The 27,402-nt window shown below is 42.4% G+C and overlaps 1 protein-coding gene across 1 annotated transcript in view; it reads left to right on the top strand.

The window, feature by feature from the left end:
* Window positions 1-15,113: 15,113 nt before the first annotated feature.
* Window positions 15,114-27,402, top strand: part of lyst (lysosomal trafficking regulator) — a 316,053-nt gene continuing 303,764 nt past the window's right edge. The window contains exon 1 of the mRNA XM_073056659.1: window positions 15,114-15,405. Within this exon, the coding sequence (XP_072912760.1) occupies window positions 15,328-15,405 (78 nt within the window). The 5' untranslated portion in view covers window positions 15,114-15,327. The remainder of the gene's footprint in view (window positions 15,406-27,402) is intronic.

Here is a 27,402-nt window from a genome sequence, read left to right as displayed (position 1 = left end):
CTTTGCACCCACACTCTAAACACCCAAAATGAATGTTAATCAGCAATGTCTGGTTTTCAGTTAACTGGTATCCACAGCTTCAGGAGACTTTTCCAGGACTGCATTTTAAATTTAATCTATTATCCACGTTCAGGTCTAAACATTGGTTGCTGAAGTTAATATGTTGCTATGTAATCTAACTCCAGAATACACCCTAACAGATATGCTTGTCTTCATTGATTAGGCCATGTTGCAGCTGTATAAAACTCTGTAAGACTGCACCTGAAGTAGAAACATAGAAACATAGAAAACCTACAGCACAATATAGGCCCGTCAGCCCACAAAGCTGTGCCGAACATGTCCTTACCTTAGAAATTACCTTGGGTTACCCATAGCCCTCTATTTTTCTAAGCTCCATGTACCTGTCCAGGAGCGTCTTAAAAGTCCCTATTGTATCCACCTCCACCACAGTCACCGGCAGCCCATTCCATGCACTCGCCACTCTCTGTATAAAAATCTTACCCCTGACATCTCCTCTGTATCTACTTCTAAACAACTTAAAACTGTGCCCTCTTGTGTTAACCATTTCAGTCCTGGGAAAAAGCCTCTGACTATCCACATGATCAATGCCCCTCATCATCTTATACACCTCTATCAGGTCACCTCTCATCCTCCGTCACTCCAAGGAGAAAAGGCCAAGTTCGCTCAACCTATTCTCATAAGGCATGCCCCCCAATCTAGGCAACATCCTCATAAATCTCCTCTGCACCCTTTCTATGGTTTCCACATCCTTCCTGTTGTGAGGTGACCAGAATTGAGCACAGTATTCCAAGTGGGGTTTGACCAAGGTCCTATATAGCTGTAACATTACCTCTCAGCTCTTGAACTCAATCCCACGGTTGACGAAGGCCAATACACCATATGCCTTCTTAACCACACAGTTAACATACGCAGCAGCTTTGAGTATCCTATGGACTCGGACCCCAAGATCCTCCACACTCCCAAGAGTCTTACCATTATTAGTATATTCTACCATCATGTTTGACCTACCAACAGGTCAAATATGAGTATTGCATTCACTTCTGGCCATCCCAATATAGAAGGGCATGGAGGCTTTGCAGAGGGTGCAAAGGAATTTTACCAAAGGGAGTGAGCTATCAGGAGAGGTTGGGCAACCTTGGGTTGTTTTATCTGGAGCTTGGGAGGCCAAGGGGAGCCCAGAAAGAAGTTTATAAACTTCTGAGAGGCATAAAAAGGGTTAATAGTCAGAGTTTTCTTCCTGGAGAAGAGGTGTCAAATTCTAGAAGTCATGCCTCTAAGGGTAAAGTTTAAAGGAGATGTTCTTTCCATTGAGTAGTGGGCACATGGAAAACACCGCAGTTGGGAGTGGTAGAAACAGAGACAATGATGGAATAGTGATGTAGACGCGATAGGCCAAATGGCCCAATTCTGTTCCTTTGTCTCATGTCCTTTCACTAAAGGGCAAAAGGTGCATGCTAACTGACCTTAAGATGAATTTTCTTGCAGGCATTTACAGGAAAATGAAGAAATATAATGGAATTTATGAAAAACTATATGTAAACAAGGACTGACAAACAAGCACTGTGCAAAGAAGACAACTTGCGCAGTAAAACATAATAGTGAGAACATGAGTTGCAGAGGCCTTGAAAGTGAGTCCATAGGTTTGGTATCAGTTCAGAGTTGTGGTGAGTGAAGTTATCCACGCTGGTTCAGGAGCCGAATGGTTGTCGGGTAATAACTGTTCGTGAACCTGGTGGTGTGGGACCTAAGGCTCCTGTACTTCCTGCTTGATTTTGATGGTGGTAGCGAGAAGAGAGAATGGGCTGAAGGGACTGTACTCTATTATGTTCAATGTTCTAGGTTCTTCCAGAGAAGACTTTGCTGTCCTGACATACACATGTCCTTTCACTAAAGGGTAAAAGATGCAAGTTAACTGATGGTAATTATATTGTAGTTTGTGAGGTTTCACACCAATTATATGTGCCAAATTTCATGCACTTGAAGTACTTCTCACACTGGGAGCTTGCTGAAGTCACAAAGGGCGATGCAGAACTTGGTTGCTTATTTGCAGAAGTCCCTCCAGGTCTGCAGGCCAGTGGGTTTTAATCTGTGAGGCTCACTACATAGCTGCCACCACTAACACAAGATGGGCGGTACTGGATGAAGGCATTTGACTCTGTGCCAATGAAGCTTGAGCCAGTTCACACTTTCCTGCTTTGGCTTTTTTTGTGTTAAGGGTTTTACACGACTGAACGGGTTTTGACTGAAGGAAGGTAGATTGTTCAGATCGTGTTGTGAATGCAGTGCTTCCTGTGTTGCAGAAACAGGATGGAGCAACTTCTTTTTTTGACAAAACAAGATAAAGCAGGCATGATATTGAGGCCCTTTCGATCGAAAGGTCAGGCTGGCCCAATGTGGGGCTTGATATTTTAGGTGCTAAACATCAAAACACAATTCCATATTTACAATGCATCCACAATGCTTTTTTTGAAACTACATACAAACTTCACGCTTCCCGATTGGCACTCACACCACAGGCATCTAAATGAATTGACTCAAGGCTTTTAGGAACCTATTGTTCAGAGCCACATGTTAATTGAAATCTACAATTTATATTTAGATTTGAAGACTGGAGGCTGAAGTCATTTGCTAAATGTAAATGTGCTAAACCCATAAGCCACTCTAACAGAGGATCCGAACCCCTGACTGCTCGCGCTCTTATTAATAAGTAACTGGGGTCACTAAAGGCAGAACAATAAATATGTGTTCAGCAGTACAGCACAGGGTGTCGGGAGTTCTCTGATGCCCGACTGGGTTTCACCAAGGCCACGTAGATCCAGTCCTCGAGGCAACCCTGGTCCAAGCAGCTGAACAGCAGAGGTAAAGCACAGTGCTGCTGCCACAAAGCAATACATTTCATGACATATGTCAGTGCTGATAAACCAAATTCTGATTCAGTTGACAAAGTGAAGAATCAAGGGGATATGAAGTATCTACCTGGTTTATACGAGCCAGCATCCCTCTATCCTTCAGTCCGGATGGAAGCTCTCAATCCATTTCCCTCCACTGATGCTGCCGACTACCTCCGGCATTCTGTTTGTTCCATCTGAAAAGTCGATGAGCATCGGGGAATTGCACACTGGGCTCCGTCCTTTCACTGGCATGGACAGAGTGGTGAGGGTCGGTTTATTCACCCTGCAATGTGAGAGGCTGAGGCTGATGGAGGTTTATAAATTTTTAAGGGCTACAGGAAGGATAATTTTGTCCAGGGCAGGGTAGTTAGAACTAGCGGGACCCAAAGAAGGGCCACACCTGAAACACTGACTGTTTATTCCTCTGTGTAGATGCTCCCTGAGCTGCTGAACTTCGCTTTGTGTGTTAAGTTCGAACTCAACATCATTCTGGATTTACAACAGGATCATTTGTGTTTAAGAATCTATCAGTCTGCCTTAAGTACATCTGATGATTTGGCCTCCACTGCCCTCTGTGACAATTTCTTCCAAAGATCCATCAACCTCTGGCTGAAGAAATTCCTCCTCATCTCTGTTCCTTTATTCTGAAGCTGTTTACTTCAATCCTGCACTCTCCCATCAATAGGCACATCCTTTCCATGTCCAATCTATCTGCACCTTTTGGTAATGTATGTACCAGAAGGCCACTTTGAAACTACACTAAAATGCCACGTCCGTTTAGAGCAGAGATGAGGAAGAATGTTTTTTAGGCTGAGGGTGGTGAATTTGTGGAATCTGTTGCCACAGATGGCTGTGGAGGCTGAGTCACTGGGCATATTTAAAGCAGAAGTTGATAGGTTCTTGATTAGTAAGATAGTCAAAGGTTAGAGGGAGAAGGCAGGAGAATGGGATTGAGTGGGATAATAAATCAGCCATGATGGACTCAATGGGCCAAATGATCTCATTACGCTCCTCTAAATCTATCTGTCAAACTGCATTTCAAATTATCGTAACTTTAAAACTCACTCGAAGGTTTACCTTCAATCAAAACTTAGTCAGAATAATAGTATCACACCGACCTCCAAAAATATGGATTCCTCAAATTCATGATTGCAAAATTCATAACTAAAGATCTTTGATGTCCTGTCTAAGGTGCAAGAATTCATAACTAAAAATCTTTGATGTCCTGTCTAAGGTGCAAGAATTCATAACTAAAAATCTTTGATGTCCTGTTTAAGGTGCAAGAATTTCTCTCATTCACTACATTGGCCAGAATTGGGCATGACATATGTGGAGTTTGTGTCTGTACTACTTCTCTCAGGGTGGCCAGGTAGGGTTATTATCAATACTCTAAGGATGTTTCTGAGTCTAGGACAAGAGGGCACAGCCTCAGGATAGCCGGGAACTGGAGTGGAGGAGGAGAGAAAAAGGATCAGCCATGATTGAATGGCGGACCGGACTTGATGGGCCAGATGGCCTAATTCTGCTCCTATGTCTTATGGTCTTATATGCCTCTATGGAAGGAGGTGTAAGTTGCTCCTTCCTTCTGCGAGTCTTTAGGTCACCCTTTGGCAAAGTGTAGCACCTGCTTAGCCCCCCGATCGGGGTCACGTGGAGCCATGGGAGCAGGTGCTGGGTGGTCGTATGAGCAGCTGATGCACATCACTAGTCCTGGAGGGCCAAAGCACCTGTGACCCCCGTTTCCATCCAAGGGGTCAGTGTGGACATAGTGGAGGATTACTAGTACCTGGGGATATGAATTGACAATAAACTGCACTGGCCAAAGAAAATTCAAAGCTGTCTCTATTTCCTGAGGTGACTGAGGTCCTTTAACATCTGCTGGACGATGCTGAGGATGTTCTACTAGTCTGTGGTGGCCAGTGCTATCATGTTTGCTGTTGTGTGCTGGGGCAGCAGGCTGAGGGTAGCAGACACCAACAGAATCAACAAACTCATTCGTAAGGCCAGTGATGTTGTGGGGGTGGAACTGGACTCTCTGACGGTGGTGTCTGAAAAGAGGATGCTGTCCAAGTTGCATGCCATCTTGGACAATGTCTCCCATCCACTCCATAATGTACTGGTTAGGCACAGGAGTACATTCAGCCAGAGACTCATTCCACCGAGATGTAACACTGAGTGACATAGGAAGTCATTCCTGCCTGTGGCCATCAAACTTTACAACTCCTCCCTTGGAGTGTCAGACACCCTGAGCCAATAGGCTGGTCCTGGACTTATTTCCACTTGGCATAATTTACTTATTATCATTTAATTATTTTTGGTTTTATTTTGCTATATTTCTACTCTATTCTTGGTTGGTGCAACTGTAACGAAACCCAATTTCCCTCGGGATCAATAAAGTATGTCTGTCTGTGTCTGTTATGGGACCACTGACGCCAGGCAGACAATCTCTGAAAAGTAAAGACACTACCCAGAAGAAAGCAATGTCAGACCATTTCTGTAGAAAAACTTGCCAACAATAATCATGGTCATGGAAAGACATCAAAAGTAAAGATGAAAGGGTGCATGTGCTCACTGAATTATATCATGTTGTTGTCCTTTCTTTAGGTCCCAATGCATTTCTTCAGGAAACAAGAATAATGAATCCTGAAGAAAATGAATTTAAACAGCATGGAACCAGAGCAATTTCCAACTCTAACCCAATTATGTCTTGAAAAGTTTGGCTGATTTTAAATGACACTGAAACTTGGAATTTGGGTTTCACATCTTATCTCTGGAAAACAAATTCTTATTCTTCACAATAGTCAAGAAGTCTTGTGAAAAGGATCAAGGATCAACTTTAATCACTATATATATACATTAATTAGGTATTTGCTGTGGTAAGTCAGAGCAACATGCAACAAAAGACAACACTGGACAAGTATAAAGAATTATATAAAATTAAGGATAGAGGATAAAATACGGATATGGAATAAAATGTGCATAATACATAAATACAGGCATTATTTACAATGGAAACAACACTGTAAAAAGTGCTTTAAAGTGTTTACAATGCAATGCTGTGACAGGAGTAATAGATAGAGAAGAGGCGGGTTAATCAGATGAACTTTTAAGATGGCGAGAAGTTTTTGTTTTAATAGTCCTATAAGCACTTCCCAGAAGGGAGTGTTTGGAAAAGGAAGTTTGCTGGGTGGGTAATGTCTGCAATGATTTTGCCTGCCTGCTTCCTTGTTCTGGACACATACAAATCCTGCCATATGTGTCCAAGACAAGGAAACCTGCCAATTTTTTCAATTTGGAATATTCATCTTTGGTTCACGTTTTCTTCCAGCACCTGATATAAAAATGCAAACATTTAATAAATATACATTTTACCCTCTACCTTCACAAGCTCACAGGGCTAGCTGCAGTGAAGCATCCCCACAGCACGATGCAGCCACCACCATGCTTCATGGTAGGGAGGGTGTGTTTTTGCTGATGTGTGGTGTTTGGCTTATGCCAAACATAGTGTTTAGTCTGAAGGCCAAAAATCTCAGTTTTTGTTTCATCAGACTATAGAACCTTCTTCCTGCTGACTTCAGAGTCTCCCACATGTCTTCTGCCAAACTCTAGCCAAGATTCCATGTGAGTCTTTTTTAACAGTGGCTTTCTCTTTGCCACTCTCCCATAAAGCTGTGACTGGTGAAGCACCCAGGCAACAGTTGTTGTATGTGCAATCTCTCCCATCTCAGCCACTGAAGTTTGTAACTCCTCCAGAGTTGTCATAGGTCTCTTTGTGGCCTCCTCACTAGTCACCTTCTTGCATGGTCACTCAGTTTTTGAGGATAGCCTGCTCCAGGCAGATTTATAGCTCTGCCATATTCTTTATATTTCTTGATGATTGACTTAACTGTACTCCAAGGGATATTCAGTGACTTGGAAATTTTCCTGTATCCATCTCCTGATGTGTGCTTTTCAATTACCTTTTTGCAGAGTTACTTGGAGTGATCTTTTCTCTTCATGGTGTAGTTTTTGCCAGGATACTGACTCACCAGCAGTGGGAGCTTTCAGACACAGGTGTATTTTTACTACAAACAATTGAAACATCTTGACTGCACACAGGTCTCCAAAAACAGATCTCCAGTTAATTAATTACGTGACTTCTAAAACCAACTGGCCGCGCCAGTGATGATTGAGTGTGTCATATTAAAGTGGGGTGAATACTTAAGCAATCAATTATTTTGTGTTTTATATTTGTAATTAATTTAGATCACTTTGTCGAGATCTGTTTTCACTTTGATATGACAGACTTTTTCTGTTGATCAGTGTCAAAAAAAGCCAAATTAAATTCACTGTGATTCAATGTTGTAAAACAATAAAACATGAAAACTTCTAAGGGGGAGGGCTGAATACTTTTTATAGGCACTGTAAGTAAGTTCACCTCCAATAACAAAGGAATAAGTTAATAAATTACCTTAAACTGTCAATTGAGCAGTAGCTGATACTGAATATTACTTGTTCCAGGGAAAGTAAGTTAAGGAACATCAAAGATCATATCAACATGGAGTGCTGATAGATCATATGCATTTTGTTTATTCAATTCTTAAGTACACCATACAAGTGTACATATATCTTGTATATGACTCAGACTGTGTTGGTCACTGATGCAAAAACAATACATTTGACTAAACGTTTAAATATTTTATGTATACTGACAAATAAAACTAATCATACATGTATGTTTACTTTACTGAGCAAAAGGGTGGTTCACAATGTCACATTATAAATTAACCTCACTGAGAACCAACAGTGAAAAGAGTGAGCAGTTTCAAGTTCCTGCATGTCAACGTCTCTGAAGATCTACCCTGTGCCCAACGTATTGATGCAATTACAAAGAAAACACATCAGCAGCTTTGAGAGTTTGAGGAGATTTGGTATGCCACCAATGACACCAGCAAATCCTACAGATGTACAGTACTGTGGAGTATATTCTGACTGGGTTTGCATCACCGTCAGGTATGTGGGGGGGGGGGGGCACTGGATCAGAAAAAGCTGAAGGAAGTTGCACACTCAGCTACCTCCATCGTGGACACTAGACTCCCTACCATTGAGAACATCTTCAAAAGGCAATGCCTCAGAAACGCGGCATCTATCGGTAAGGAATCCTTATTGGCCAGGACATGCCCTCTTCTCATTGCTGCCATCAGGGATGAGGTAAAGGAGCCTGAAGACACACACTCAATGTCTTAGAAACAGCTTCTTCCCATCCGCCATCAGATTTCTGAACAATGAACCAACCCATGAACACTCCCTCATTATTTTTATTCTTTTTTTATACTATTTATTTAATTTGTCTGTCTACTTCTAACTGTAATTTATAATCTTTTTATGTATTGCTCTGTGCTGCTGCCACAAAACAACAAGTTTCATGACAAATGTCAGTGATATTCAACCTGACCCTGATTCTTCACAGAAATTATTGGTCCTTTTAACCTCTTTATGTTATCGGAATTGTATCTACTTCTTGACTTGAGTAAGGTGTCATTCTCAAAGTCAAAGTAAATTTATCATCAAAGTTCATATATGTCACCACATACAACCCTGAGATTCATTTTCTTGTGGGCATTCACAGTAAGTACACGATCGAATCAGTGAAAACTGCACACAAGGCAGACAAACAACCAATGTACAAGAGACAACAAACTGTGCAAATACAAAATAAACAAATAATAATAATAATATGTAAGTAACTAAATAAATAAGCAATAAATACTGAGAACATGAGATGAAGAGTCCTTGAAAGTGAGTCCGTAGGTTGTAGGAATAGTTCGGTGTTGAGGTGAGGGAAGTTATTTCCTCTAGTTGAACGTTGAGGGGAAATAACTGTTCCTGAACCTAGTGGTGCGGGTCCTGAGGCTCCTGTACCTCCTTCATGATGACAGCAGTAAATAGAGAGGATTGCCTGGATTGTGGGGTCCTTGATGATGGATGCTGCTCTCCATGTAGATGTGCTCAGTGGTGGGAAGGGCTTTACCCGTCACGGACTGGGATGTACCCTCCTCTTTTGTGAGTTTTTTCATTCAAGGGAATTGGTGCTTCCATACTAGGCTGTGATGTAGCCAGTCAGTATACTCTCCACCACACATCTATAGAAGTTTCTCAGTTTTAGGTGACATGCCAGATCTTTGCAAACTTCTAAGTAGAGCTGTTGCTGTGCTTTCTTCGTAATTGCACTTACATGCTGGGCCCAGGACAGATTCTCTGAAATGATAACACTGAGGAATTTAATATTACTGACCCTCTCAGCCTCTGATCTCCCAATGACAATGGGCTCATAGACCTCCAGTTTCCGCCAGCATTTTGTGTCTGTTGTTCCTCCATTTAATCTCATTCTGGTAGAATCTTGATCTAATTGTTTAACAATCTCCATTGGGTCAACTTTCTGCAGTGCATTCCCCTGCATATGTTGGCAGGGTTCAAGTGATTTACATGCAGACCCTTAGCTTACCTCCTGTTTTCACAAGATAAATCTTTGCACTGCATGTTTTCACTGTTGCTTCAATGTCCTTTTCCTCAATGTCAGACATTAGTGCTTATTAACACTTGAAATTTATCACCTTGTTTTGATTTGCTTCTTTCCCCAACTTGAGTAATGATTTTGTTTCTGTCTCAGAAACTTCTTGCCTCCAGTTTTGGATGAATGAAGATCAATTATATTCAGTGTCTTTTGTGCATTTATATGAATAATATTGCTTAAAAGCTGAATGGCACTTGGCATTGAGCACAAAAGTTTGGAAGTTCTATCAGAATTAAGTTTATTATCACTGACATACATTGTGAAATTTGTTGTCTTGTGATAACAGTACAGGGCAACACATAAAAATACTATAAGTTACAATAAGAAATATATTTTTTAAAAATAGTGCAAAATGAGACAAAATACTGTGGAAGTCTTCATGGATTCATGGACCATTCTGAAATCTAATGGCAGAGGGGAGGAAGCATTCAGTGTGTGTCTTCAGGCTCCTGTATCTTCTCCCTTGCATTCATGGATCAATGGTGGGCAACAGATCTGTGTAAACAATGAAGGGAATAATACACCACACAGACCACCCACCCTGGCTACCGATAATTCACCATCTGCCCCATTTGAGTGTTGATGAATGAGATTAGTTTCATTCATTTGACTATTGACTCACTTCCAAGGACTCCACAGCTCAAGTTCTCAATATTATTTATTTACCTTTTTAATGTATTATTGGCATGGTTTGTCTTCATTTGCATGTTGGAAAAAAGTAAGAATGGAGTGAAGAAAAGATAAGTGCAAAAGAGTAAAAGACTACAAGGTTTTAAAAGTGCAATGAGTGTAAGGGCACTTTATTTGAATGCCCGTAGTATTCGAAGCAACGTCAGTGAACTTGTGGCACAAATCAGTACAAAGGTTTATGATTACAGAGATGTGGTTGCAGGGTGGAGAGGATTGGGAATTAAATATCCAAGGATATCAGGTAATATGGAAGGATAGGCAGGAAGGTAAGGGAGGTGGTCACTCTCTTAATTAAAGATGAGATCAGGGCAATAGTGAGAGACAATATAAGATCTAAGGAGCAGAATGTTGAATCTATCTGCGTTGAGATTAGGAATAGTAAAGGGGAAAAAATCACTGGTGGGGGTTGTCTACTGGCCACCAAATAATAACATTACAGTGGCACAGGCAATAAACCGAGGTATGTAAGAATGGAACAGCAGTTATCATGGGGGACTTTAACTTGCACAAGGATTGGGTGAATCAAGTTGGTCAAGGCAGTCTTGAGGAGGACTTCATGGAATGAAACATAGAAAACCTACAGCACAATACAAGCCCTTTGGTCCACAAAGCATCTGTGATGGCTTTCTTGAACAGCATGTTGCTGAACCAACAAGGGAACGTGCTATCTTAGATCTGGTCTCCCCTGCAATGAGACAGGTAAAATTAGTGATCTTGTAGTTAGGGATCCTCTTGGAAAGAGTGATCACAGTATGATTGAGTTTTTCATACAAATGGAGGGTGCAATAGTTCTATCTAAAGCCAGTGTATTATGCCTAAACAAAGGACATTACAATGGGACGAGGGAGGATTTGGCTAGTATAGACTGGGAACACAAGCTATACAGTGGGATGGTTGAGGAACAGTGGAAGAGTTTCAAAGAGATTTTTCACGGTGCTCAAAAAATTATATTCGAGTTAAAAGCAAGGACAGTAAGGGTGGGGAGAGCCAGCCTTGGATAACTAAGGAAATAAAAGAAGGCATCAAACCAAAAGCTTGTGCCTACAAAGTTGCCAAGAGTAATGGGAAACTGGAAGATTGGGAAAACTTAAAAAAGCTGCAAAGTAACACTAAGCGAGCAATAAAGAAAGGGAAAATGGATTATGAAAATAAACTAGCATAAAATATAAAAACAGATAGTAAAAGTTTTTATAATTACATAAAGCAGAAAAGGGTGACTCAAGTGAATGTAGGTTCCTTGGAGAACGAGAAGAGGGAATTCATGTTGGGTAATGCCAAAGAGAGATGTTATGGATGTGATGGGAGGTGAGGACCTCGATACAATAGCTATCACTAAAGGGGTAATGTTGAGCAAACTTGTGGGCCTGAAGATAGATAAATCCCCTTGTCCTAATGGAATGCAACTCAGGGTACTGAAAGAAATGGCAGAAGTTATAATAGAGGTTTGGTGATAATTTACCAAAATTCTCTGGACTCTGGGCAGATCCTGGCGGATTGGAAGATAGTGCATGTCATGCCATGTCATTGTTCAAAAAAGGATGTAGGCAAAATGCAGGTAACTATAGGCCAGTTAGTTTAACATCTGTAGTTTGGAAGATGTTCGAAGCTATCACTAAAGAAGAAATGGTGAGGCACTGAGAAAGAAATGGATCCATCAGGCAGATGCAGCATGGATTCAGCAAAGGCAGGTCCCATTAGAGAAACTTAATGGAGTCCTTTGAGGATATAGTGAGTGCAGTGGATAGAGGGGATCAGATGGACGTTATATACAGTACCTGGATTTCCAGAAGGCATTCAATAAGGTGCTGCATAAAAGACTTATCCATAAGGATGCATAGAGTTGGGGGTGATGTATCAGCATGGATAGAGGATTGGTTAGCTAATAGAAAGCAGAGAGTTGGGATACATGGGCATTACTTGGGTTGGCAATCAGTGGTGAGCAGTGTTCCGCAGGGGTCGGTGCTGGGCCCAGAACTGTTCACGATATACATTAACGATCTGGAAGAGCAGGGTGTATCTAAGTTTGCTGATGATACTAAATTCATTGGAAAAGCAAATTGTGCAGAAGATATGGAGAGTCTGTAGAGAGATATAGATAGGTTAAGTGAGTGGCAAGAGTCTGGCAGATGGAGTACAAAGTTGGTTAATGCGAGGTCATCCACTTTGGAAGGAAAATAGAAGAGCGGATTATTATTTAAACAGTAAAAAATTGCAACATGCTGCTGTACAGAGGGACTTGGGAGTGCTTGAGCATGAACAATAAAATGTTGGTTTGCAGGCGCAGCAGACTATCAAGAAGGCAAATGGAATGTTGGCCTTCATTGCTAGAGGGATTGAATTCAAGAACAGGGAGGTTATGCTACAACTGTACAGGGTACTGGTGAGGCCGCACCTGGAGTACTGTGTGCAGTTCTGGTCTCCTTACTTGAGGAAGGACCTACTGGGTTTGGAGGCTCACCAGGTTGATTTCAGAGGTGAGGGGGGTTAGACTACAAGGAAAGATTGTGTTGCCTGGGACTGTACTCACTGGAATTCAGAAGAATGAGAGGAGATCTTATAGAAACATATAAAATTATGAACGGGACAGATAAGATAGAAGCAGGTAAGTTTTTTCCACTCATAGGTGAGACTAGAACTAGGGGACATAGCCTCAAGATTCGGGGGAGTAGATATAGGACGGAGGTGAGGGGGAACTTCTTTTCCCAGAGGGTGGTGAATCTGTGGAATTCTCTGCCCAATGAAGCAGTGGAGGGTACTTCAGTAAATATACTTAAGACAAGGTTGGATAGACTTTTGCATAGTTGGGGAATTTAGGATTATGGGGAAAAGGCAGGTAGGTAGAGATGAGTCTGTGGCCAGATCTGCCATGACATTGAATGGCGGAGCAGGCTCGACGGGCCAGAAGGCCGACTCTTGCTCCTATTTCCTTGTATTCCTATGTCAGACTTTGTTATGAATAGTTTTTCATGAACTCAGTTGTGTACTGTATCTTTATTTTAAGACCATAAGATCATAAGACATAGGAGCAGAGTTAGGCCATTCAGCCCATTCATTCTGCTCCACCATTCCATCATGGTTGATTTACTATCCCTCTCCACCCCATTCTCCTGCCTTCTCCCTGTAACCTTTGAAACCCTGACTAATTAAGAATCTATCAACCTCCATTTTAAATGGATTCAATGACTAGGCATCCGCAGCCACTCGTGGCAATGAGTTCCGGAGATTCACTACACTCTGTTTAAAGAAATACCTCCTTTATCTCTTTTCTAAAGGGATAGATTCTTCTGCTCGATGTTCTCTGGTCCTATATTCACCCACTATAGGGAAAATATACACTCTATCTAGGCCTTTCTATATTCACTATGTTATTTTCCTGTGAATGCCTGTGCCTGCAAAAAAACAGAATCTCAAGGGGGTTGAATGGGATTCTGGATCAGCCATGATGGTACCGGGGAGCAGACTCGATGGGCTGAATGGCCTGTTTATGGTCTAAGGTAGGGCATGGTGATTATGCATGCTTTGATGATAAATTTACTTCAAACTTTGAGTTTCTTAGTTTTGGTGGAAGACTCTTTGTGCTTCACATAGTCCAAAGCTGCCAATGCAAGTCGGGTCAGGACTGCTTACCGGGACTTGAGCTTGCCTGTTAAATAGCAGAAGGGAAACGATCATTGTGTTTTTGAACTGCCCTGAAGCAGCCATGGGTTCACATCTGCAGTGTTAATTCATTTTCCGCTCCCGTTCCAAGAATGACTCAGATTCTCTGTGCTGAATCCCAGTTTACTCTCCTTTTTTTTAAAAAAAAACCATGTTTTCTTTCCCGCTTTCAAGAGCAGTCAGTAAAATTTTGAATTTTAAGAATTGTTGTGTTCAGTGTAAACACAAGAGGTTGTGCAAGCAAGCAGGAGATAAGTGAAACTAGCCGAGGGGGAAGCTGGTGCTGATCCGACCGCCAGTCCAGACTGAATTTTGAGGAATCGGATAAGATTTCAAAACCTTCTTGTTTCCACTCGTAGCATGGAGTGCCAAGCTTGGCACAGGGAGCATGAGAGAGCAATGCATTCTCTCAATGACGGCGGGAAATGCAGAGTGGAAATGGCATGACTTGCCTCACGGGCACGGAGCAGTGTGGAAAATGGTAAAGTGCGGCACGGAGGGGGTGACCTGGGACATGGCGTGCGGGGACACAATAGCCAAACTGCGTTCTTTTTCTGTACGCATTCTGATTTTCTCCTTCCTGACACTTCGTCCGATTTATAAACAGAAAGGCTTGTCACTTCCTTGTTTTGACATGCTGTCGGAGTTATTAATTGTCTGTTGTAAACTGGTGACATCACAGGTCGCTGCTATTCTCTTGCATGTTATTAATTGTCAATCTTGGCCTCCTTATTAGTTACTTCAGGAATTGTTTTCTTTCCACTTTACATCAAAACAGTGGTTAGTTGAACATCATGGTTTCGATGCACATCATTCTGATAGCTGTTGAATTAAGAAATGCTCCTGGATATATTGATAGCATCCGCTCATTCAGCGCAATGAGTGTACTTTGTCGTCTTGTTTTCTTTCAGAACATTTTCAAAATAACATTAATGTTTTATCGACTTTAGTGTTACGCAGTAACGGCAGGAAGCAGCTTAACGAATATCTTTGAAGCCCGTTAAGGTTGAGGTCTGACCATTGCTGCGGAACGTTGCGTGCCAACAAGGCAGAAAGCACAATAAACCTGCAGGGAATTTGGATCTGAGTGGTTACGCAATGCATCCTTTTGTAATGCAACCACTTGTAGTGAAAACGGAACTGTGGCAACACCTTTTGGGTAATACAACGGGTCTCTTATCTCAAGTGCAATGCCAGCACGCAGACAAAAACACAGTGGGGGCTGGTGTAACCTCCTCGCCTGATTGACAGGCGCGGGGTCGCGTGTTGGAAGCCGGGGGCGTGTGCGTGCGTGATTGCGTCAGGCAGGCGGAACACGGAGTCGAGCAGAGGTTGCGAGACGGGAGCGGGTAACGGCCGGGGCTGTCCACGCGCCGGCTGACTGACGTGGGGGCGAGGCGGTGAAGTGACGTTGCCGGCCGGCCTACCGGCCTCTGCTCGCTGAGCTACCCCGGCAAAAGTTTGGCGGCGGCGGCAGGGTGGAGGAGGAGTAGTCGGGGTGGGCGGCGCAGCGCGATGCCCAGGACCCCGAGTGACACCCTGAACCATGCGTGGCGGAGCTATCGGGAGTCGGAGTCGCAACAGCAGCAACAGGTGAGCGTTAGGGCGGCCTAGCCTGCCCTGCAGCCCCTTGTGGGTGCGGATGCCGCAGCGGCGGCTGGAGGCTGTAGGGAAGGGGTGGCCAAGGGTTGATCTGTTTTGGTGGCAGGTCGGACTGGGGTGTGGTTTGTTTTGGCATGGGTTAGTATGGTGTGGTAAGTCTTGGACCCACAGGTAGGGTGGGGTGATAATGAAGAGCTTCGATGTGACGGAGTAAGTTTTGGTACGGGAGACTGCTGTGCTTTGGCACAAGGGGTGATGTTGGCACATGGGTTTGACGAATGACTAAGATGGGGACAGGTATAGTTGCCCCTAGTAGAGATTTGGATTGGTAAGGTTGGTGACTTTGGACTATGGAATGGCTTGGAGAGTACCATACTTTAGCATGGGAAGATGGTACAGTGGTATGCTTTGTGTTTGGCTCAAGGTTGGCACAGGAAGAATGGCATTCATTGACTATGTGCTTTGTGGTAAGCTTTAGATGGATCAAATGGTATCTGTTGCTTACTGTGTGTTTGCTTTAGTGCTGTGTGATGGTACCTTTGGCAGTGTGTGGGATGCTGCCATGGGAAGAATGACACAGTTTGGCATAAAATGGTGAGAAAGATCTACTTGAGATGCGGAAATACCTAATCTGGGCTGACTGTTGAATTAATGAGTGCTGTATTGCCTGGAGGTGTATCAGTCAGGCTCTGCTTTCTCTCTTGGGTGAGGGTAGATGTTATTTTGCTACAGAGAAGCAAATGTTTCCTTGTGTATACATTGCTGTGCTTTAATGATTTACAAAGATGATATTAACTTTCAGCAGACATTGAATAGTATGGCATGATATGGGCCCTTCAGCCCACACTGTTATCCTGACCTATATAAAGGTACTCCATGATCAATTTCAAACAATTTGCAGATGCAGGAAATCTAAGCAACTCTCACAAGATGCTGGAGGAACTCAGCCAGGCCATCTTTTTTTTCTCCAGTTCTGATGAAAGGTCTCGGCCCGAAACATTGACTGTTTACTCCTATTCATAGATGCTGCCTGGCCTGCTGAGTTCCTCCAATATCTTGTTTGTGTCTCATGATCAATCTAACCCTTCCCTCTTACACAACCCATACCCCACCATTTTTATCTCATTCATGAGCTATCTAAGAACCTGTTATATGTCGCTATTGCAATAACCTCAGCCACCATTCCCAGCGGTATGTTCCAGGCACCCATGAACCCACCTCTTGACATCATCCCTAAACTTTCCTCCATTCACCTTAAACAGATGTCCTTTGGTTCTGGCAATTGCTGACCTGGGAACTTGTTTTGCTTAGAAGGGCCTAAGATTCTCTAAGCATGCCTGTGTTTACATTACAGCTGGGTAACTTCAGGCCAGAAAGTAACTCACACCTTTTCATTACACCTGCTTGTTTTTAAAATATACTTCCTCATTTCATTTTTCTTCATATTACTTCTGTTCTATTTTTTCACATCTGCCATTTCTTTAGTAATTTTTCGTACATAACACAAAGAGAGGAAGCTCAATTGTTTTCTCACTTTCCCCAGACATTCTGCTTAGTTCCACTGTTTCAAGACTGTTTTGAGTTATTCATGGGATATTCTAGCACTGTTTTAAAAAAACCCATCAAACTGCTTTCTGCAGAACTTCAACTACATTTAGAATTAGGTTTATTATCACTGACATGTCGTGGAATTTGTTGTTTTGTGGCAGCAGCATAGTGCAAGACTATAAATTGCTATAACTTAAAATAAGAAAATAAATACAGTGGATTCTGGTTAATTGGGCCATTGATTAATCAGGGCAGTGGTTTATTTGGGCCAATTTTTAAAGAACAAAAACTAATTGAGAAAATGAGATTCCCTTCGTTTACAGTCGCAAGAAAGATTTTGTGACCCCTTTGCAGTTACCTAGTTTTCTGCAATAACTACTAATAAAAATGTGGTCTGATCTTATCCAAGTCACAATATTAGACAAACACATCTGCCTAAACTAATAACACACAAACAATTTGTACTTCTCGTTAATACTGAGTACACCATTTGAACAATCACAGTCTAGGTTCAAGAAAATATGTAAACCTCTGGGGTAATGCCTTCTGCAACATATATTTGGAGTCAGGTGTTTCAATCAATGAGATGAGATTGGAGGTGTGGGTTGTACAAGTGTCCTGCCCTATAAAAACACACATGCAAAGTGACATTACTGACAGAGCTTGCTCTTCTCAAGAAAGATCTGTTTATGTGCACCATGCCTCAATCAAAACAACTTTCAGATGACTTTAGAAGGAGAATTGTAGAGATGCATGAAGCTGGAAAAGTCTACAAAAGCATTTCTGAAGACCGAGTGTTCATCAGTCCACAGTAAGAGAAATTATCTACAAATAGAGGAAATTCAGTATTGTTGCTGCTCTCCCTAGGAGTCGGCGTCCTGCAAAGATCACACAAAAAGCACATGCAATGCTGAAGAAGGTGAAAAAGATTGTAAGAGTAATAGCAAAAGACCTGCAGAAATCTCTTGAACTTGCTAAAATCTTGGTTCATGAGTCCACAATAAGAGAAGCACTGAACGAGAATGGTGTTTATGGAGGGACACCACGGAGGAAACAACTGCTCTTCAAAAAATAACATTGCTATACATCTCAAGTTTGTAAAAGACCACCTGGCTGTTCCACAATGCTTCTGTGACAGTGTTCTGTGGACAGATGAGACAGAAGTTGAACTCTATGGCAGAAATACACACTGCTATGTTTGGAAGAGAAGGTGCACTGCACACCAATATCAAAACCTCAAGCATGGTGGAAGGAGCATCATGGTTTGGTGCTGTTTTGCTGTCTCAGGGACTGGACAGTTTGTATTGTTGAGGGAACAATGAATTCAAAATTGTATCAAGACATTTTACAGGAGAATGTCAGGGTAGCTATCCATCACCTGAAGCTTAATAGAAGTTGGATGATGCAATAGGACAATGATCCAAAACACATGAGTAAATCAACAAGAAGAAAATTTGTGTTTTGTAATGGCCAAGTCAGAGTCCAGACTTTAACCCAATTGAGATGCTGTGGCATGCTCTGAAGAGGGCTGTTCATGCAAGATATCCCAGAAATATTGAACTGAAACCATTTCGTATGGAGGAATGGTCTAAAATTCCTCCTTCTTGTGGTGCAAGTCTGATCAGCAGCTACAGGAAATGCTTGGTACAGGAAGTTTCACCGGTTATTAAATACAAGGGTTCACATACTTTTTCCAGCCTGCACTGTGAATGATTGAGCATTGTGTACAATAAAGACATGATAAGTACAGTTGTTTGTGTGTTATTAGTTTAGGCAGATTGTGTTTGTCTAATATTGTGATGAGGATCAGACCATATTTTATGAGTAATTAATGCAGAAAACTGGGTAATTGCAAAGGAATTCCCAATTTCTTTTCTTGCAACTTTATTTGGGACACTTTGCCACTTAATTGGGTCAGGAGACTGCTGCCAAACAATTTCTAACTAGTGCCAGTCGAGTGAACTTGTGTGGCCATTAGATCCTACGCCATGTTTAGAGCAAACAGTATAAATGGAGTCATTTGCGTGTGTTTGTGTTCAAAAACTAGTGATTTTTGTCACTGATAATTGGCAAGAAATAAGCACTATGGGTTCAAGCATTCAGGCATGGAGACCAGAAATGGTCAGGAGTGAAACGATTTCAACTACTTCAGCAAATTAGGAACTGCAGTGAATTTGAAGTCATGGACAACCATCTTGAATGTTACAATGAAAATGAAGATTTGAAGGATGTAATTGGGAAAGGCACTGTATAAAGGCAGTCTGTCACTTGCACTAGGTCTTGGCACTAATTTTGTTCATTTACAGTCAATAAAAAGAACATGGCAACATGTTTGTTGTATTTAACAATGACTGTGAAACCTGTGAGAGCACTTTTAAAGTGGGAAAAACCATTGCACTGGGATGGTACTATTTTCTCAACCTTGGAAGGCTTGGTCCAGTGATAAGAGTAGTCGTCACAAACTGGGGTCTCTCTTGTCTGCAGTGGATAACCATGACTTATGTGCTTTATCATGCCCTTTGTTCTCCATGAAGAACTGCAGAGCTGCCTTCTTGACCGTTGGATTTCACGGTTGGTCTCATCTGCTCAGTCTGCTAGAGCTGTTTTCACATGCTGGGATAGGCATGTCTCTATTTCACCATGGTATAAAGCCTGCTGGCTACCCTCACCTGGTTTAGCCCACTTGTTGAAGCAGTGCACTTGGGTGTATGCAGACAGCTACTTGGAGCCACAGGTGAGAGCTGAGTGTCTGGTCAGGACCAATGGTGTGTGAGCTGCCCCGGAATGGACATGCCAAGCCCCTTCACTGGAGGTGCTATCCTTCCCTGGACACCCCCATACTTGGCAATGTACACCGGATGAATTCCTGTGTCGATAGCTATTAGGAACTAATAGTTTTTTTAGTACTGTAATAGCATTGGTAGTGTTCTAATTTGTTCCATATTTCATTTAAATATATAATTTGTTACTCAGTTAAATGGTAGTTTGTCTTTTTATGCATCTTTTTAAACTATTTCCATGAAACTTTGGCTAATTGAATCAGATGCTTTATTGATCCAAAATGTACTAGACTCAGTGAATCCCAATTATCTGGAATCCACTGTCGTCCAAAAGAGGAATAGTAATATAGACCATTCAGAAATCAGATGGTTCAGGGAAAGAAGCTGTTCACACAGTATCAAAAAGGGTTGCACAGGGTTGTGACTGCCATCATAAGTGCAAGCCTATCCACCATTGAGGATATCTTGGAAAGTGTTCCTGTATCTCCTGCCTAATGGAGCTGGCTGAGTCCACACCCTTCTCCAATGCACAGGATCAAGAGTCTGGAGCAGTGATGTAACCAGTTAAAATGCTGTCAAGGTAGAAAAAGAAAATTTCAAAACAAAAACAAGATACTGTGGGTATTTGAAATCTGAAGTTAAGTAGGAAAGTGCTTAAAATCAACCACTGTGCTACGTGGCATTGACAGCAAGAGAGAATTAGAACCTCAGCTTGGAACAGGGGCAGAAGTTGGAGCAGATAAAATTTGTGGTCAAAATAAAGGTCAGAAAATTTATTTCAAATCCAAGAAAAGATTAAGAACAAAACAGGTACTCAGCAAGATTAAATGTGTCACTGCACCAGGAGTGGAGTATAAACTTATCAAGGATAAGTTCCTCCGGCATTTTATGTGTGTTGCAAGGATAAATCAATCCTTTTGATGGATCAAATTGTTACCTCTGCTTTATAATACATTTTTATGATTTTATTATCAAACATACTCTAGGCCATTGGCCCATGTACATTCATTCTTTTGTCTTAATTTAGATTTTCAATGAAATATTTTAAAGGTGAAATTATTATTGTGAAATTCACAATATTTAATAGGTGATTATAATTAGATTTGTTTTCCCTTGGTAGATTTTCTTGTATATGCATTTTTTGAAAATATTTTCAAAATAGTTGCGGTCAAAGGGGATTCCTTGTGTTTCCACAGTCTATCATCATGATATGTGCATTTTATCTGTGTTTCAACTACTCACATTCACAGAGGAAATACAATTCAAAGGAAAGGCACTTCTATTAAGATATAGGAATGGGAAGTTTTTATCAAAAATCCCATTGGTGGATAATTTTCCAACTGTTTTAGTCCATTTGTGAAGTTCAGGGTAAATTTATCAAAGTACATACAGTATATGTCACCCTATACTACCTTGAGATTCTTTTTCTTGTAGGCATTTAAAGTAAATATAGATAAGCACCGTAGAATCAATGAGAAACCACACACAACAAAGACAATGTGCAAAAGACAATAAACTGTAAATACAAAAAGATTTTAAAAAAACAACTAAATAATATACATAAATAAGCCGTCGTGCTATCCCTCGAGGTCGAGGGTGATGGTCTTCATTTTGTTTCCACAAAGTGAAGACGCCTGTGCGTGTATTTGTTTAATGTGTACTTGATGGTTGCACTCCAAGAAGCACACGATACTTCACAAATCAACCAACTAATTCCAATGGCATGGAAACTACGACGATTGGAGCTGATGGATTTGTTGTAGACTTCATCCACCTTCACAGCTGTTGAGTGCAAAGTAACTTTGTCCACCTGTTCCACCGTTGGGGTTTTGGTTGGATTGTTCTTTGTCAGAGACCTCACCCTTGACCTTACCGCCATGGGTGACCCTACTAGGAGCATAGCTCCAGACGGCATCGCTCTCGGGATCTCAGGACCACACAAGCTTCTCCATCACGACAAGGTGACAATCCACGGAGAAGATAAATAAGCAATAGATATTGAGAACGCGTGTTGTAGAGTCCTTGAAAGTATGTCCATAGGTTGTGGAATCCATTCAGTGATGGGGTGAGTGGAATTATTCTCTCTGGTTTAAGAGCCTGGTGGCTGAGGGGAAATAACTGTTCCTGAACCTGGTGATGTGGGACCTATACCTCCTCCCTGATGACAACAGCGAGAAGAAAGCATAGCCTGGGGTCCTTGACAGATGCTGCATTCCTGCAACAGCATTTCCTGTAGTTGTGCTCAGTAGTGGGGAGGACTTTACCAGTGATGGACTGGGTTGTATCCACTACTTTTTGTAGGCTTTTCTGTCCAAGGGTGTTAGTGTTCACAAAGAAATGCAGTTAGAAGAATTTGTTAATCTATATTTTTGAAAGCTATTTACTCAGTATTTATTAGTGGGCCAGAACTAATGTTTAAAATGTTTAACATGTTTAAATGTTTAAAATTTGCATCTCTGTCTGAGAAGATAGTACCAATTGATGTGAAAGTCTTATTCATTAAATCAGATTTTCCTTGATACTGTATTCTTGGGGGAAGGCATTGTTTCTTTAACATGAACTGTTTTTAAAATATATTTAGTTTTAATGAATTCATCAGCAAATCCATAATTTATTATCTGTCTTTAAATGCATTTGAGTAAATGGCAGTTAGCTGCCACCTTGAAGCTCTGCACTCCTTTTAGTAGAGATGGTACTCCCACAGTGCTTTTAGGAAGGGACATCGGGGAGCTTAAACTGAATTGGAAAAGTTAGAAAGAGTGCACTGAGAGAATGATTAATTCCTCTCTGCTTTCTGATTTTAAAAACTTTTGCATAAACTAGTGCAAAATAAAACAACGTTTATGGAGGATATTTATAGAATCAGCATTGGATATTTTGCAAATCACTGCTCATTGTTATATTTCATATTTGCATTGAAAATTTAATTTCAAACTGTTACAATTATACAAATTATTCTGGGCTTTGAATCCATCTCAAATGTAAAAAAAAATTTGTAGTATTTGAATACAAGGAGGAAATGGATTTAATTTAGTGGTTTCTATAATACCTGTTTCTTTGAAAAAATATCATATTTCTGAGTCAACACGAGTGAATCTGCAGATGCTGGAAATAAATAAAAACACAAAATGCTGGCAGAACTCAGCAGGCCAGACAGCATCTATGGGAGGAGGTAGTGACGACATTTCAGGCTGAAACCCTTCATCAGGAGTCGAAGAAATAGTAGGTTGGGAGCAGAGAGAGAGGCTCTCGCTGAACTCCCGTCGGAGAGAAGATATGAACTTCTTCAGTGTAGGCATCACTGGAAGAGGCTTCGCAGTAGTGAATTCAAAGGCAACACGAGTGAATCTGCAGATGCTGGAAATAAATAAAAACACAAAATGCTGGCAGAACTCAGCAGACCAGACAGCATCTATGGGAGGAGGTAGTGACGACGTTTTGGGCCGAAACCCTTCAGCAGGAAGGTTGCTCCCAACCTACTATTTCTTCGACTCCTGATGAAGGGTTTCGGCCTGAAATGTCGTCACTACCTCCTCCCATAGATGCTGTCTGGCCTGCTGAGTTCTGCCAGCATTTTGTGTTTTCACATATTTCTGAGTAATAGGTTTCCCTGGTAACTTTACATAGAATTGATGGCACATCTCCAACTCATTGCAGGCAAATTCAAGAAGTGGCTTGTCACGAAGGTAAAATTTACTTTAGTCAATAGAGTATCTGTGGAGTGTTGGAGCATGCATATATTGAAAGAGAAATGAGAAGTGTCTGGGTTTTTTTTAGAGGAAACAGTTGAGTTGACTAGGGTGACGGCTGAGGATTCGAATTATGTAATGGGGCAGAGCATGATGAGGTCTGTGAAGTCTTTGGGTGAGGTATTGGGAACAGGGTTTGTTGAAAATGCCTGCAGATCTTCCAAGATTCAGGAGTGCTCTATAGGCTAGAGAATATAGAAGTTGGTATCAGAAAGGTCTGAGACACTATAAGGTGTGGTTTGATTGCCAGTTGACCTGACGAGAAGTTGAAGTTTGGGAACTCTACAGGATGGTGGAGTAGGAATGATGTACAGAAGCAGCTAAATTGGATTTGGAGCACTTGAAGTTTGTTCGTAAAGAGGCTGTGGAAAGTTATTTTGCACATTAGAACTTAGTGGCCTGTCAATACCTGTGTGTCCTGTCCTGGTTGTTATTCTATCTTGGTTCCTATTAAACAGTGAAATATAGGACATGTGCATTGGTAACTAGGTGGCAGAATTGTAGGAATCAGTCTATCATTATAGGAAGCATCCATTATCCACTCCAACATCCAATGGAGAATTCAACTCTGTGTCAGCAAGACCGAGGAGCTGATTATTGACTTAAGGAGGAGCAAATGGGAGGTCCATGAGCCAGTCCTTATCTGAGGATCAGAAGTGGAGAGGGTCAGCGACTTTAAGTCCATTGGTGTTATTATTTCAGAGGATCTGTCCTGCATGCAGCATACAAGTGCAATTACGAAGAAAACACAGCAGCTCCTCTCCTTAGGAGTTTGTGAAGATTCATATGACATCTAAAACTTTGACAAACTCCTGTAGATGTGTAGTGGAGGGTATATTGATTGGCTGCATCACAGCATGGTATGGAAGCACCAATACCCTTCAATGGAAAAGTAGTAGATGCAGTCCAGTCCATCACAGTTAAAGCCCCCCCCCCCGCCCTGTTGAACACATCTACACAGAATATTGTCTCAGAAAAGCAGCACCATCATCAGGCACCTCACACCACCCAGGACATGCGCCCTTCTTGCTGCTACTATCAGGAAGAAAGTAAAGGAGCCTCAGGACTCACATCACAATGCACCACTTTATTATTATTATTATGTCATGTGATTCTTGTCTGGCTTATATAAAGACTCAGTAGTATTATCCTCCTGACTGTTTACTACACTTCCAGGGATGGTATCAAAGGTTCATAGGTACATTTAATGTCAGAGAAATGTATACAATATACATCCTGAAATGCTTTTTCTTTGCAACCATCTACGAAAACAAAGAATGAATGACAGTTAAATGTTAGAACCCCAAAGTCCCCTGCCACAATTCCCCTCCCTCCCTAGCGTAAGAGGCAGCAAGCAACAATCATAATGCAATTCTTAATGTTTTACACCACACATACCCATAAACATCAGCACTAATTGTGGGGAATCCAACACCCTGCTGCCATTCTCAGCCTGAAGAACCATTCACAGAGAGAGACTGTTTGTTTTCTATCATTGAACCAGCTTTTTCAAACACATGCAAGCAATAATTTTTTTTACTTAAACATGATTTACCTTAATTGATCCTTGCTTGTTCCATTTATTTTCCCAGTGCCTTTTAAACAAACTTCACCATCATTGTTGTTAAACTGCAGGGCTGTAATTGTATGGTTTTGCATCCTATAGAGAACTAGTAGATTGTATTTTTCTTTCTCTGGTCCTCAAGTGTCTCCTGTATATCTAGGGAATATTGCAAGATTATGGCAGCCCCTCTGCAGTCAGCCCCTCTACTACTTCCATTGACCTGGCGTAAAAACTATCCAGATAGTGATTTTAAAGAGCAATCTGCAGATGCTGGAATTTCAAACAACAACACACAAAATGCTGAACATGTGTTCCACCAGGATTTTGTGTGTGCGGATAGTGATTTGTTTATTTTAACAGAAGCTAACTTTTTTAATCCACTCTATCAAATTTCTGCACGTTCCTATCTCCACAAACTCTTCTACTAATATTGGCAACATTCTTTTGTTTAAAACGTGGTGCCATGTATTTTAAGTATTCTAGTCTTGACTTCTGTCTCCAAGTATGAATTGGCACCTGAGCTGCTTCATGCTCCTAATATCCTCCTCCTGTTTGCATGCACATAGAAGGTTTTCAGTTCCTTTTATTATTAGCTGTTGTTCTGCTCTCGTAGTTTCTTTTTGCTTGCCTCATTTTCCTATTGAACACCTATCCTCGCTTGCTACGTTAAGCTTGATTCTTACATGATGCAGCTAAGGTAAATAATTCAGATTTTTTTAATTTCATCACATTGTGGCGACCCAATTACTAGCACACTCGAACCGGCTGACAATTAGCCAGAGCCAGAGACAAAGATACATAGCCTCAAGGAGTTTCAGTTACGTGCCTCTCGAAGTATCGAGTGGGGGGAGACAGGCTTTAAAAGCAAGACTGTGTTTTTGAAATAAACTTATTCCGTGGTTGCAGTTTACTGACTCCGTGTCGTAATTTCAGCGCTGCGCGTAGCACCCCGCTACATTGGTGACCCCGACGGTCCAACCGTTTTTTTGGACCAGAGATGGCAGACGCTGTGTTTGTTAACGCGGTTTCCTTGAAGCTGCCAAGCTTCTGGACACTACAACCTCACCTATGGTTTCAGCAAGCAGAAGCCCAATTCCATGTTCGGCAAATAACCTCAGAGGACACCCGTTACTACTACGTGGTGAGCTCCCTCGACCAGGACACAGCGGCCCAGGTCGCGGAGTTCGTACAGTCTCCCCCGGCGGACGGCAAGTACACGGAATTCAAAGCCCTGCTCATAAGGACTTTCGGGCTCTCCCGCCGCGAGCGAGCTGCCCGTTTACTGCACCTGGATGGTTTGGGAGACAGACCTCCATCGGCTTTAATGAATGAGATGTTGTCTCTGGCCGACGGACACACACCCTGCCTCATGTTTGAGCAGGCTTTCCTGGAGCAGCTGCCCGAGGACATACGCCTGCCGCTGTCCGACGCGGATTTCCGCGACCCCCGGAAGGTGGCAGCCCGGGCGGACGCGCTGTGGAACGCCAAGAAGGTGAGTGGGGCGTCCATCGCACAGATCACCCGGCCACGCTCCCAGCGGCAAACCAGCCCATGGGCCTCCCCCCTGCACATGGTGCCCAAGGCGACAGGGGGCTGGAGACCGTGCGGCGACTACCGCAGGCTGAACGAGGCTACAACACAGGACCGCTACCCTGTGCCGCACATTCAGGATTTTGCAGCCAACCTGCACGGCGCGCAGATCTTCTCCAAGGTAGACCTAATCCGCGGATACCATCAAATCCCGATGCATCCGGACGACATCCCCAAAACGGCTCTCATCACCCCGTTCGGCCTGAAGAATGCCGCACAGACGTTCCAGTGGTTGATGGACGCGGTGGGACGCGACCTGGACTTCGCATTCATCTATTTGGACGACATCCTCATAGCCAGCAGCAGTCGTCAGGAGCATCTGTCCCACCTCCGACAGCTCTTTGCCCGGCTGAGTGACTACGGTCTAACGATCAACCTGGCCAAATGCCAGTTCGGGCTCGACACCATTGACTTCCTGGGCCACAGGATTACCACAGACGGGGCAACCCCTCTGCCCGCTAAGGTAGATGCGGTCCGCCATTTCCCCCGACCCACCACGGTCAAAGGCCTCCAGGAATTCGTAGGTATGGTCAATTTCTACCACCGCTTCCTCCCTTCAGCTGCCCGGATCATGCGCCCCCTGTTCGCCTTGCTGTCCGGTCCGGGCAAGGACATTACCTGGGACGAGGTGTCCGCCGCCGCTTTCATTCAAACGAAGGATGCCTTGGCGAATGCCACGATGCTAGTGCACCCCAGAATGGACGTCCCTACCGCCCTCACGGTGGACGCCTCTAACACGGCAGTCGGTGGGGTACTG

The sequence above is a fragment of the Hemitrygon akajei genome, chromosome 9 (genome assembly GCF_048418815.1).
Source record: "Hemitrygon akajei chromosome 9, sHemAka1.3, whole genome shotgun sequence".
NCBI lineage: Eukaryota > Metazoa > Chordata > Chondrichthyes > Myliobatiformes > Dasyatidae > Hemitrygon > Hemitrygon akajei.
Note: the sequence above shows the minus strand (reverse complement) of the source record. Positions and strands in the feature narration are given on the sequence as shown.